The following is a 12348-nucleotide window of genomic DNA, read 5'->3' on the forward strand; positions in this document are numbered from 1 at the left end:
TGACACAAAAACACTAAAAACAAAGCAGAAAGCAGTTCAGCTCCTAGCAAAATGTAGTCTATTTAAATATACTACAAGTGTACTTATGCTCTATGTTAAAAGTGACACAATATACTTGGATGTTTACTTTTCAATGTACTATGTGGTGGACCAGCACAGGCGTACTTGTGGCTATATAGGTAGTAGTGTTGCCTCAGGATCCACTCTGGATTAAGCTCATTGCCCCCCCTGGGAGGTCCCACACCCAGCCTACTGAGCCATCCACATTTAATCTAAAAAAGTATTCAGTTAGTGCACGTCCTTCACTACTCATGCATGGCCTATAGTAGACTTATAATCAAGTATCTGTAGTAAAATAAACTTCAAGTGTGCTACTTTTTGCTTAGGGAGCTTTTGAATGTGAGCTTGATCTACTCTCCTCTGATAGGACACTTTGGACTACAAGAAGAAGCAGAGGCCTCTGAAGATCCGAATGCTGGACGGCACCGTGAAGACCGTCATGGTGGACGACTCTAAGATCGTCAGTGACATGCTCATGACCATCTGTGCCCGGATCGGTCAGTCTGTGTCGCTCAGTCTTTTCCTGAGCTCTGAATGTCTGTTAACCCTTCCCAAACTGGGATGTTGTTCCCATGCAGGTTTTTGTTTAATTTAGTTTTTACTTTGACCCGCATGTGATGTAAATAGAAAGTGTGACCTGCACTCACGATGATCTGTGCGCTACAGGCATCACAAACTATGATGAATACTCGCTGGTGCACGACATTGGCGAGGAGAAGAAAGAGGAGACCACGGGAACGCTGAAGAAGGACAAGACTCTGCTGAGAGATGACAAGAAGATGGAGAAGCTGAAGCAGAAGCTCCACACAGATGACGAGCGTGAGTGACCAGAGTCCGGCCTCCTAGTCTGCTGCAGTCCCCAACACTCATGTCTGCAAAGCTCACATGACCTTACATGTCTGACACCTGACAGAAACACTTCACGCAGCTTTGCTCTCACCAGTGGGAGACTTTAAGCTAATGACACAAAAACTGAAACAGCCGTCATGCAGACGTAGCATTTTCATCCATTTAGGAAACAAAAGTGACAATCTTTTTATAGACAACACAGGAATACATTTCATTGCAAAATTTAGAAAATCTGGTCAAAAATCTGCTGTTCTAGCAGCTGAAACTACAGTGCTGTGACTTTGACGTTTCCCTCCTGTTTATACCACAGACATAAAGTTGTAGATCTATACCTAGGAAATGCGTATTTAAATTATTTGCTGATTTTGTAGGTTTGCTCACTTAAAAACAAATGGGCAGTCTGTCATTTTAATGGAAGGTTCATTTGAACATCACAAAAGAAAATCAAGAAATTGACTTTAAATAATGTATGTAAAGTTATTTGCATTTTACTGAGAGATTAACCATGAAGAGTTCTGGTTCACACAGACCGGTTAGACTCTCCTGATCAACCTGTCACCTGAATTAAAGACACCTGTCCACAGAATCAGTCCAGCAGTTGGACTTTCCCACATGGAGAGACGAGAGAGAGAGAGAGAGAGAGAGCTTTCAGTGGATTTAAAGGAGAAGCTTGTAGACCTGCACAAGACCGGACTGGACTACAAAACCATCAGCAAGAAGCTGGAGGTTAAGGGGACAACTGTTGGTGCAACATGACCATCAATCCACCTTTAGGTCTGGGGCTCCAAACCAGATCTGACCTGGTGGGGTTTCCATGATCATGAGAGCGGTGAGAAATCGGCCTAAAACAACACGGCAGGAGTTAGTTGATGATCTCAAAGCAGCTGGAACCACAGTCACCAAGAAAACCATTATGAATACTTTACACTGCAACGGTTTAACATCTTTCAGAGCCTGCAAAGTCCGCCTGCTTAGGAAGACACATGTGCAGACCCGCCTGAAGTTTAACAATGAACAGCTTCACGATTAGAGAGAGATTAGGAGAAGGTGCTGTGGTCGGATGAGACCAAAACGGAGCTCTTTAGCATCAACTCAACCCGTCATGTTTGGAGGAAGAGAAATGCTGCCAATGACCCCAAGAACACCCTCCTAACTGTCAAGCATGGAGGTGGAAACATAATGATTTGAGGGTGTTTTTCTGTACAAGACTACTTCATCGTGTGGATGGGAGGATGGGCGGAGCCATGTACCGTCACATCCTGAGTGAGAACCTCCGTCCCTCCAATAGGAGGCTTAAAATGGGTGATGGATGGTTCTTCCAACAGGATCATGACCCAAAACAATCAGTCAAGACAACCAAGGCATGGCTGAAGAAGAAGCATATCAAGGTGTTGGAGTGGTCCAATCAGTCTCCGGACCTCAATCTTAGCTGAAGTTCAGAGTTGCTAAGCAACAGCCACCAAATCTGAATGATTTGGAAGTCATTTTGAAGAAGAGAGTGGAGGAAAACTCCATCTGACCTCTGTGCTGCTAATAAGGGTTATGCCACAAAGTACTAAGTCTTTCCAGCAAGAGGGTTCAAATACTTCTTTCCCTCAATGAAATGCAAATAAATGGATACAAATTCTTTACAGTGGATTTTTTCATTCTATTATTTTCCATCTCTCACAGTTCAAATGACGTTACCATCAGGATGACAGGCTCACTGTTAGTTTTAAGTGGACAAACCTACAATATCAGGATGGGATCAAAACCTTATTTCCTTCACCATATGTGTATTTGCACATGCCAGAACACAGTTTGATTGATGACCTGCATATAAATGTCATTGGTGAGCTCTTCTCACTGCTGTTTCTCCTTTAGTGAACTGGTTGGACCATGGCAGGACGCTGAGGGAACAGGGTGTGGAGGAGACAGAGATGTTGTTACTCAGGAGAAAGTTCTTCTACTCGGACCAGAACGTGGACTCAAGAGATCCCGTCCAGCTGAACCTGCTTTATGTTCAGGTTGTTCTTGTTGGCTGTGTGCTTGTAGAAGAAGTTCACACCTTCTAAGAAATCCTAAAATACTTTTTTAGTAATGCTTCATTCTCCTTGTGAACCTAACTTTTTGTTGTCTTCTGCTGTTTGTCCAGGCTCGAGATGACATTCTGAACGGCTCTCATCCAGTATCTTTTGACAAGGCCTGTGAGTTTGCAGGCTACCAGTGTCAAATCCAGTTTGGTGACCACAATGAGTCCAAACACAAGTCTGGATTCTTGGAGTAAGCTTCCGCTTCACATTTGCTGTCTTTGGTCGCACCTGTCATGCTGGATTCAACCACATTTGTCTTTTTCAGCCTAAAAGAGTTTCTTCCCAAAGAGTACATCAAGAACAAGGGAGAGAAAAAGATCTTCCAGGTGAGAAAAGTGATCCTGTCGCATCTCATTGCTTTAATTTTTTTCGTTTTTTTTCAAGTTGAAGGCATTCTCAAACAGATTAGAAGGTTTTTACATGCTGCTGCAGCTGCACAGCTACATGGAAACTCATTTATTTATTTATTTAGCACCTTTATAATATCATGGCATTAAGCAAAAGAAGAAAACAAAGAATAAAACTATTTTATTTACATTATGTACAACAGTTAAACCTGCAGGGAGGTGGAAGATCCCAGAGACATTGTGTAGTTTTGAGAGTAAAACCTTGTGACTGACGGCATCAAAGGCTTTGGAGAGATCCAAAAAACCTTCTATTGCAAATTCATTATTATTTTAATAAATCAGAGTAGACAGGATGTTTTCAGGATGCAGGGATCTGATTTGTGTCTGGTCTTTCTGTCCTCCAGGCGCATAAAAACTGTCAGAATATGACAGAGATTGAGGCCAAAGTCAGCTATGTGAAGCTGGCCCGCTCCCTGAAAACCTACGGTGTGTCGTTTTTTCTGGTGAAGGTAAGAGGAGCTTCATCATTAGACTGCTGACTAAATGAAGAGGGTAAAACAGGGAGGACAGATGATTCTCTCTTTTCAGTTGTGTTTGCTTTGATTGTGGGATTTTGACGTTATCTGTATCACAGCTCATTGCCTCCCGTAAATCAGCTGTAATTTCTTTTTTGAAAGGAATTACCTGTACTGAATATATAAATATATTTCACTTTGTGAAAGAAAAGTAAAAGTACTCAAGTTTAAAAGTCTTCTAGGAGGCCTGATCATTTCAAAATTATAGTTCTTCTAAAAGTAAAACATTTCCCATCTTCGTTTTGATCAAACTTCCTGTGTTTTTTTCCCTCTCCATCTTTATTTTTACCAGATGACCTTTTTAACCATCAGATAGTCATTAAATATGTGTTTTTAGCTCTTTTAGTTGTGATTTCATCAACAGAAACTGCTGATGCTGTGACAGTCAACTGCATTTTGCTGTCTCGCTCAGAGGTTTTCCTGTTATCTAGTTCCTTCCAGACAAACACACCCATTTCCACAAAGTTTTTTTGCGTTAAATGTATTTTAATACCAAATGCGGTGCAGACACTGTTTCCTCTTTATCAAAAAAAGAGTCTGCTGTCGAAATTTTTGTTATCTTCGTTGTTAAAATTAATCTTTCTGTTGCAATGTGCTGTGTGGAGTTGGAGATGGGGAGTCTCTGCTTCCTCTTTGCAACTCTGATGTGATGAGTGACAGTCTTTTTAACATTCCAATTTGAGGAGAATTTGAGAACCGCTTTCACTTTATTGCTGTGGTTCAATTGTTAGTAAATGGAGACCTTAGACTCCATAAATCAAATTGAGAAAAATGTGTTTTAATAGAATTTGTATTAGGTTTTCTGCAGCCATCTATTCATTCCTGCTCATTGTAAAATGAGATATTTCTTTTAGACCATTTGAAAATAACACAAAGAATGCTGATGTCAAGCTTTATTGTCATGTTGCAACATTCAAGCCATTTTGTTAAAAACTGTCTATAAAGATTCTGGTGCATTTTTTGTCCAACACAAATCTTACTAAAGACGTGATCAAAATCACAAAAACTGACAAAACTGTGCCAGAGGGCAGAAAACAGAGGCTAGAGCGCCATCCAGCAAAGCTTTGGCAGCACGGCAGCAACTATGGAAGGTTTCACATGTTTGATTGGAAAGAACATGATGGAACAGCTGACAATCTTTCAGAAACAGATCAGCATTATTTTTAAGATTAAGGATGGAAGACTGTCACGGAGGCTCAATGCATTCTGGGAAAGGCCATCTCTAAAACATAAAATCATATCAGGTTAGGCTGACATTTAGGATTTGAAGTGGATGCTCCTTGAACCCAGTGAACATACATCAAAGAATTGACAGACATTTTTACATTTTCTGGATTAAAATGTTTCAAATGCATTGATGAAATCCTCCCAAAATATCTTCTTTTATAAGATATAGTATCACTTATGATACGTCACCTGATTTGTACGTTTTTGCTCACAACAATGTTAGTTTAAGATGAAAAAAATATATTGACATGAGTGTTCAGGAAAAAAGCAACTTATTAAGTTACTTACTTACATTACTTACTACTGCCCCTAGTGGAATGATAATGGACTACAGGGCAGAAAACATGGACCATGTTATATTCAGTGGGTTTTAAGAAAAGTTTGGATCATGCTAATGAGATAGGGCTCTTAGAAATGTATGTATCTAGTATTATACAAATGGTGATGGGGTTAAATAACCTTTTTCACATGTTTGGGTTTATTTTAGATATATACAGTTACACAAGGGTTTCAGGATCACAGTCTCTGGGTATTTGAGGCAGCTGGAACTATTCTGTGGGTTTACTTTGCTGACAAAAACGTTTTTCCTTTTTAGTAAAAGAATAGCTCACAGAAAATGCACCAGAATAGCATTGAAGATCCATCTAACACACAACGCAGAGCTGTTACTGAAAGCCTGAGTTTAATTGTAGCATTAAAACCGTCCCTCTTTCTTATCTCTGTAGGAAAAGATGAAGGGAAAGAACAAGCTGGTGCCTCGTCTGCTGGGAATCACCAAGGAGTGCGTGATGAGGGTCGATGAAAAGACCAAGGAGGTGATCCAGGAGTGGAACTTGACCAACATCAAGCGCTGGGCAGCATCACCTAAGAGCTTCACTCTGGTAAGTTCCTCATCAGCTTTGAGCCTCCGTAATGCTGCCAATGGAACAAGTGGTGTTTGAAATGAAGCTGCTTAAAGATCGGCTGACGTCTATATGTTCATTTTTGTTTCGCAGACCATAACAAACCACATGCATCCTTTAAGAGCGTAAGACGCTGTCATGGTGCTACTGATCAGCAGGCCTTAATTAAAAACTGTCCTGTCAGCCTGTTTCTCCTGGAGCATTTAGACGCCAGTGTTTTAGAAGAAATCAACCAATTTGATTTCTGTTTGAAAATCAAACAAACTTGAAAGCACACCTCCATCTCAACAGAACATCTGTTGGTACAAGGGATTCAATTATTCGCTTGACAGAATTACAATGAAATAGGTTTAAAGTTACTTTAAAATGAGTTTAAGGCAAACAATGCATTGAAATGTCATTTTTTAAATATTATATAGTGATTTGCAACATACATTTGCAAAATGAATGGTCAAATTGCATATTAAATTGTAAATTGCAAATTGCATTGCCATTTGAATTATGGCATCAAAAACCCATGACAATTTAAAATGCCAATGATTTTGTTTTTATTTAATGTTTTCTTTTTAAAATTGTCATATTCAATTGTAATTTTTAATATTGAATTCTGAATTCAAAAATGTATTTTCATAGTCTATGCCTGACTTGCATATTTAATTGAGAATTGCATATTACTTTGAATTATGGGTGAAAAAGACTTTTATTGAAACCATTAATTGTCCTCTATTGTTATCAGATGTGTTGTCATGGTTACACATACTGGTAGGCTTGGTACGGCTTGTCAGCTGGATTGATTCAATTATCAGTAAGCTCACCTGTAAGGTAAAGGAGGAGATGAAAATTTGGGTAGAGATGATTTTTGTTTACAGCAGTTACACGCAATGATTTTGTTTATTTTTTACATATTCTCAAGTGTTCATGTTTCTTCCAACAATCCACAGAAGCTCCTGTATTCGTTCCACTTCAAATGAATCAAACATGCTGAAAACCAGACGGATTGTACCTTATCTTGATGAGTGGCAGCACGCCATGCAATGAGGACAATGAGACACTGCTTCTCTGGCAAAGCAGCAAAAAGAGGGAATTGTTGTCTCCCATGTTACTATGGCCCGCAGCAGCAGTCACTAACTGCAAGGACCGTATTGTTTTCGCAGTTGGAAAAAAGTCACCAAAATGTGCACACACCTAGGATACATCGAAAATGAATTTTCAACTGAGTGAAGACCCCCCCAATGACATCACGGCAAGCGATTCCAAAAATAACGAATGGGCCGAAAATTGCTGATAGTGCCAAAAAAATATATATCAAAATGCAGTTATGAAACCAAAACACTGGGCTGCACGGTGGCACAGTGGTTAGCACTCTTGCCTCACAGCAAGAAGGCTAACCACTAGGTTCAAGTCCCGGCTGGGGGACCTGAAAAAGAACATCAATGGGGGACCTTTCTGTGTGGAGTTTGCATGTTCTCCCCGTGCATGTGTGGGTTTTCTCCGGGGACTCCAGCTTCCTCCCACTGTCCAAAAACATGCTTCATAGGTTAATTGGTCACTCCAAATTCTCCATAGGTGTAAATGTGAGTGTGCACGGGTGTGTGATTGTGGCCCTGCCACGGGCTGGCGACCTGTCCAGCATGTCCCAAGCCTTCTCCCATAAGTGGCCGGGATAGGCTCCAGCAGCCCCGTGACTCCGAAAGGAACAAACGGAAGAAGATGAATGAATGAATTAAAGAGCTTTGACTAGCATTAATCAAAGGTGGGCGATGAAAGCGGCGGTGCTGCTTAGAGGTGGACGGCGAACGGAGCGGTGGTGCGTAGAGGTGGGCGTGGAGAGCGGTACGCCTGCGGGACATACAACGCCGCTTGTGGCTTTAATTCTTCCCTGATTTTTTTTCTTCCTTTACATTATATTATTAGGTGTAACTTCATGTTGAAGAGGTTGGGGTATAAGTTAAGATTCTTCATGCCGACAGGGTCATGGTAACCAGCAGTGACAACAATCGTTTAAATGAAAAACATATTCTCTGTGGGTCAATAAAAACTATAGATGTGCCTACATGTGTTGCAGAAACATAAACCTTCCCGTTTCGTGTTGATGAGTGTATTCTGTTGCAGAGCAGCTCATAACAGCACAGCTGTCTTCTCACTTTCTGAACTGTCTGAACTTGATGGGGCTTGAACTCTTTTCTTGTCAGGACTTTGGAGACTACCAGGATGGTTACTACTCCGTGCAGACCACTGAGGGAGAGCAGATTGCTCAGCTTATTGCCGGTTACATTGACATCATCCTCAAAAAGGTCAGGCTCTGTACCAAAATTAAAGATTTAGAGGCTCTTAGAAAAAGATTGCTCAAACATTCTGTAAATTTATCAAATTTGGTGGTAAACTGTAATAGGATTTCTGTTGTTTTTGTAAAGCCTGCAGTCATATTCTTCTGAAGGCCTTGTCACACTGCTGCTACATACAATTTGCGCATATTGCATGGATGAAAATTGGTTCTATGTGAATATACGTTTAAGAAGTGAGAAAGGTTGTGGTTCTTTACGTTAAATTTGAACAGATGTATCAAATATAAACCACATTAAAACCACAGAGGAAGTATGAATAACCCACCCAAAGAACATGTGCTTCATTGAATTTCTTCACTTGGACATTCAGAGCACTGAGCAGAAACGCATGGCGTCAGCACCATGGTCAGCGCCTGTCGCGGGCCCTCGCGAGGCTTTGTTTTAATTCAACAGGTCCGGTCCGCACCAGTTCTAGGTCAGCTGCTAGGTGGTGGCCGAGGCTGTACTCGGTCCCCTCCCGCACCCTGCGCCGGACACCACCCCGCTAGAGACCTGACCCCCCGTCCGAGCGCAGGAGACCCCCACTCGGTATAGACAGGGGTAAAAGATCGGCCTATTTATACAACCGTCACACAAGATGCCAATCGTGCATGAACCGTGTGTGATTATTCCGCTGTTTATATGCAATTTTTCAGTGATTCATGCGTCAATTACGTTACTTTAACGTGATATGTTCGCCGTATACGCGACATGAAGGTTATTCATCAGGAGTACACGTGTAAAAATTCCGTCAGACATACGTGGAACGGTCATCGAAAGTCACAAATTTGCGTAGGCTTCTTGCAAGAATCGCGCACAACTGCGTATAATACGAATGACAAACACAAGATACACTTACGCATGTATGTATATCACAAATGTGTCACGAAAGACCCAAATGTCCTCATTGGACAATGCACAGATTGTAGGTAGCAGCAGTGGGACACAGCCTTAACACAAGATTTTCTTCTGTGTGGTGAATCCCAACTCTGCTTTTTTTAACACAGAAAAAGAGCAAAGACCACTTCGGCATGGAAGGAGATGAAGAGTCAACCATGCTGGAAGACTCTGTGTCACCCAAAAAGTGAGAGCGCCGCTGGAGCCCTGAGCCGTTCTGTCATAAAAGCATTTCTGTTCTGTTTTGACTGATGGAATTCAAGGGAATACAGGGAGTTCACATGCATGATTCAATTCCCATGTGGTCACTCCACAAGGATTCAATGACCTCTGGAAATGATCCAAATATTTAGCCTTTTTCAACCAGAGGGGAAGCCATGAAGATAGGTTAAAAGCGACAGGCCTTTTCCTTTGGGTTTACTTTGGTTAAACAGAATTATCCATTTCTTTTTACAGTCAGTGTTTTCCTGCTGAAAGCTCTTTATGCACATGCCAAACATATGAATGGGTCTTCTGGGAGTATACAGTTGGTTTCACAAATATTTACCTTTCTTTGTTTCATTATACATGCCGCACTTCTAAAATAATCCTACCAGCCTTCAAAAATCAGCTGTTATTCATAACGTAGCTGCATGTCTTGTTTCCATCAGCCAGAAGGGATGACAGGTTGGTCAAAATCAGATCTGCAGAGATGTTCTCTCTGACTTCACTGACTTCCTTTGGCTCCATGCATCAGATCCACAGCCCTCCACAATCCCTTTCTCCGCATTCTTTAACCACAGGGGTTGATGGTTAATGCCGAAAAGGATCACAAGCTAATGCCTGAAAAAAAACTGACCTTTACAGTTGCGTACAGGCTGTCTGCAGGCAACAAGTAGGCAAACTCATACGGCGCAAGCACTTAATCTTTAAGAAAAAGCCAAAATATTCATACATTTCTTTTCTAAAGGTTGCAGCAGGGAATCAGATGAGATGATTAGATGAGACGCAGGCATGTTGTACAGATTTTTTATTTTTTTCATAACCCCCCTGAACCCTGCACACTGTGCTCCGTTGTGCGCTCCATGCTAGGAGTCTGATTGTTATAAATGAGGAAATTAGACAGAGTGGAGTTTGTGTGGGTGTACTGCAGGTGTCCTATGTTTACTTACGTGTCACGTGTTCACCCTGTGCGTGCAGCATTTGCATGCAGTCAGTAAGGAGACTGGCGTGCTGTTGAAAGGGCACCATCGACACCATCACAACACAAAACGGTGGAAGAAACCACTCGCCTCCCTTCAAATGGAACTTTCTGAGCTTTTTCCAAACACCATCACGGGACATTTCTGGCAGCAGGAACCTAGAATTAACTTAGAATGTGTGACTCGCATCATTTTGGATGAAAGCATCTGCTAAATAACTAAATCAAATGGTCTAAAATAATCAATTTTATGGTGCACAACTTTATAACACATTTCAAAGTGTTACATAAGAGACTCTTAAGCATAACACACTGTCAAAACAAAAGAGTGCCTCTATGTTTGAACAAAGAATAGAAAGATTGTCTTCTGCTTTTCAAGGTGGAAGCGTTGTTGCAGTTTTCTCAATGCCATTTTTTTTCCAGGTCCACTGTTCTGCAGCAGCAGTTCAACAAGATGGGTAAGGTGGAGACGGGCTCGGTCGCTTTGCCGGCCATCATGCGTTCAGGAGCGGGAGGGCCAGAGAGCTTTCAGATGGGCTCCATGCCTCAAGCCAAGCAGCACATCACAAGTGGACAGATGCACAGAGGACACATGCCTCCACTGGTACCACACGTCCACCCCCCATCCTAACATGCTGCATGTGTTCTCTTTGAAACCTCATGTTCATGTTAGATTTCATTCTTCAGAAAACGCTTTGGCCTGATTTAGTTTTTGATCTATGGAGATCAGACCACCATTTGTTGGTTTGTGCTGTGTTTTTCCCCCAGATGTTGCTTCAGATCAGATAACTGAAGTGTAAATGGACCGAACAAAACCAGACAAAGTGATCTAAAAAGGAAAACATGGCTACCCTATCAAAAGAAAGCATTGAGTTTTCTTCAGAAATCCTTGTGTGACTGCAGTGAGATCTAACACACATGAGTGATTGATTTGTGTGTGTCCACAGACATCTGCGCAGCAGGCCCTCACAGGCACCATAAACTCCAGCATGCAGGCGGTTCAGGCTGCGCAGGCATCACTCGAGGACTTCGACACTCTGCCTCCGCTAGGAACCGATGCGGTGAGATATCCCAAACATTTTCCTCTCAGAAGCGTCCCAATGAGGGGAATCGTAGTTAAGATTATGCTGTTTATAGCCCAAATCAAACAATCTATGTGTTTTCTATGACATAGTTTCTGCAGAGCAGCAGTAATTAATCAGAATTGAACTACTATCACTGAGAGCTCTGTGTTCACACTCTCTCCCGCTAGCTTACTGCCTTTCACAACCCCAACCTGACATTACTAGTACAACAAAAATGGCGAGCAATATTGGCGCTATCCAGCCGTACAGTTTTTAGTCAGATGCCAGCTCAGATGAGGAAAATGGAGACGTCACAGATCTATTTTTCTGCAAGTGGATGCAAGTTTCTTTTTATGTACGTATTCTCTGCTGATTGTGAGAAAAAAAGCTTTGCTTAGTACTGGTGGTGTCATTTTCAGCTGCACAGTTGTCCTCCACAACATGAAAACAATCAGTGTTGGTGTTTAGAGCAGACTGAATGATTGACTGAGACTTTGCACAAATTGGCTTTTTGTCTTATTAGCTCCTGAAATTTTTCTCACATACTCATTCAGAAACATCTGAAGGTCAGATAATGGCTCCAAACCTGAAGTGCTGTTTCTGTTTCAGGCATCCCAAGCCTGGCGCAAAAACAAGATGGACGAGTCCAAACACGAGATCCACTCTCAAGTAGACGCTATCACAGCCGGCACGGCCTCCATGGTCAACCTGACTGCAGGTACAGCAAGCAAACGGGCTTCTTTCCACACTCCTGGACCGCCACGCCTTGTTGGAGTGAAAATGCTGTTGTCATGATCCTCATGATTAAGGAGCTGTGTGTCCTGAACAGAAGCTCCTGGACTAGGAGCTCT

At 41.8% G+C, this 12348-nt stretch overlaps 1 protein-coding gene across 4 annotated transcripts in view; it reads left to right on the forward strand.

Moving 5' to 3' along the window:
- The window catches only part of tln1 (talin 1), a 76981-nt gene that overhangs the window by 22810 nt on the left and 41823 nt on the right, over positions 1-12348 (forward strand). For all 4 annotated transcript variants that reach the window (XM_020707844.2, XM_020707845.2, XM_011482023.2 and 1 more), the window contains 12 exons: positions 428-557; positions 727-879; positions 2773-2915; positions 3044-3171; positions 3247-3307; positions 3733-3837; positions 5856-6011; positions 8225-8326; positions 9364-9440; positions 10857-11037; positions 11381-11494; positions 12107-12215. In XM_020707844.2, the coding sequence (XP_020563503.1) occupies positions 428-557; positions 727-879; positions 2773-2915; positions 3044-3171; positions 3247-3307; positions 3733-3837; positions 5856-6011; positions 8225-8326; positions 9364-9440; positions 10857-11037; positions 11381-11494; positions 12107-12215 (1459 nt within the window). The remainder of the gene's footprint in view (positions 1-427; positions 558-726; positions 880-2772; positions 2916-3043; positions 3172-3246; positions 3308-3732; positions 3838-5855; positions 6012-8224; positions 8327-9363; positions 9441-10856; positions 11038-11380; positions 11495-12106; positions 12216-12348) is intronic.

Source organism: Oryzias latipes, chromosome 12 (assembly GCF_002234675.1).
Source record: "Oryzias latipes chromosome 12, ASM223467v1".
In the NCBI taxonomy this organism is placed as follows: domain Eukaryota; kingdom Metazoa; phylum Chordata; class Actinopteri; order Beloniformes; family Adrianichthyidae; genus Oryzias; species Oryzias latipes.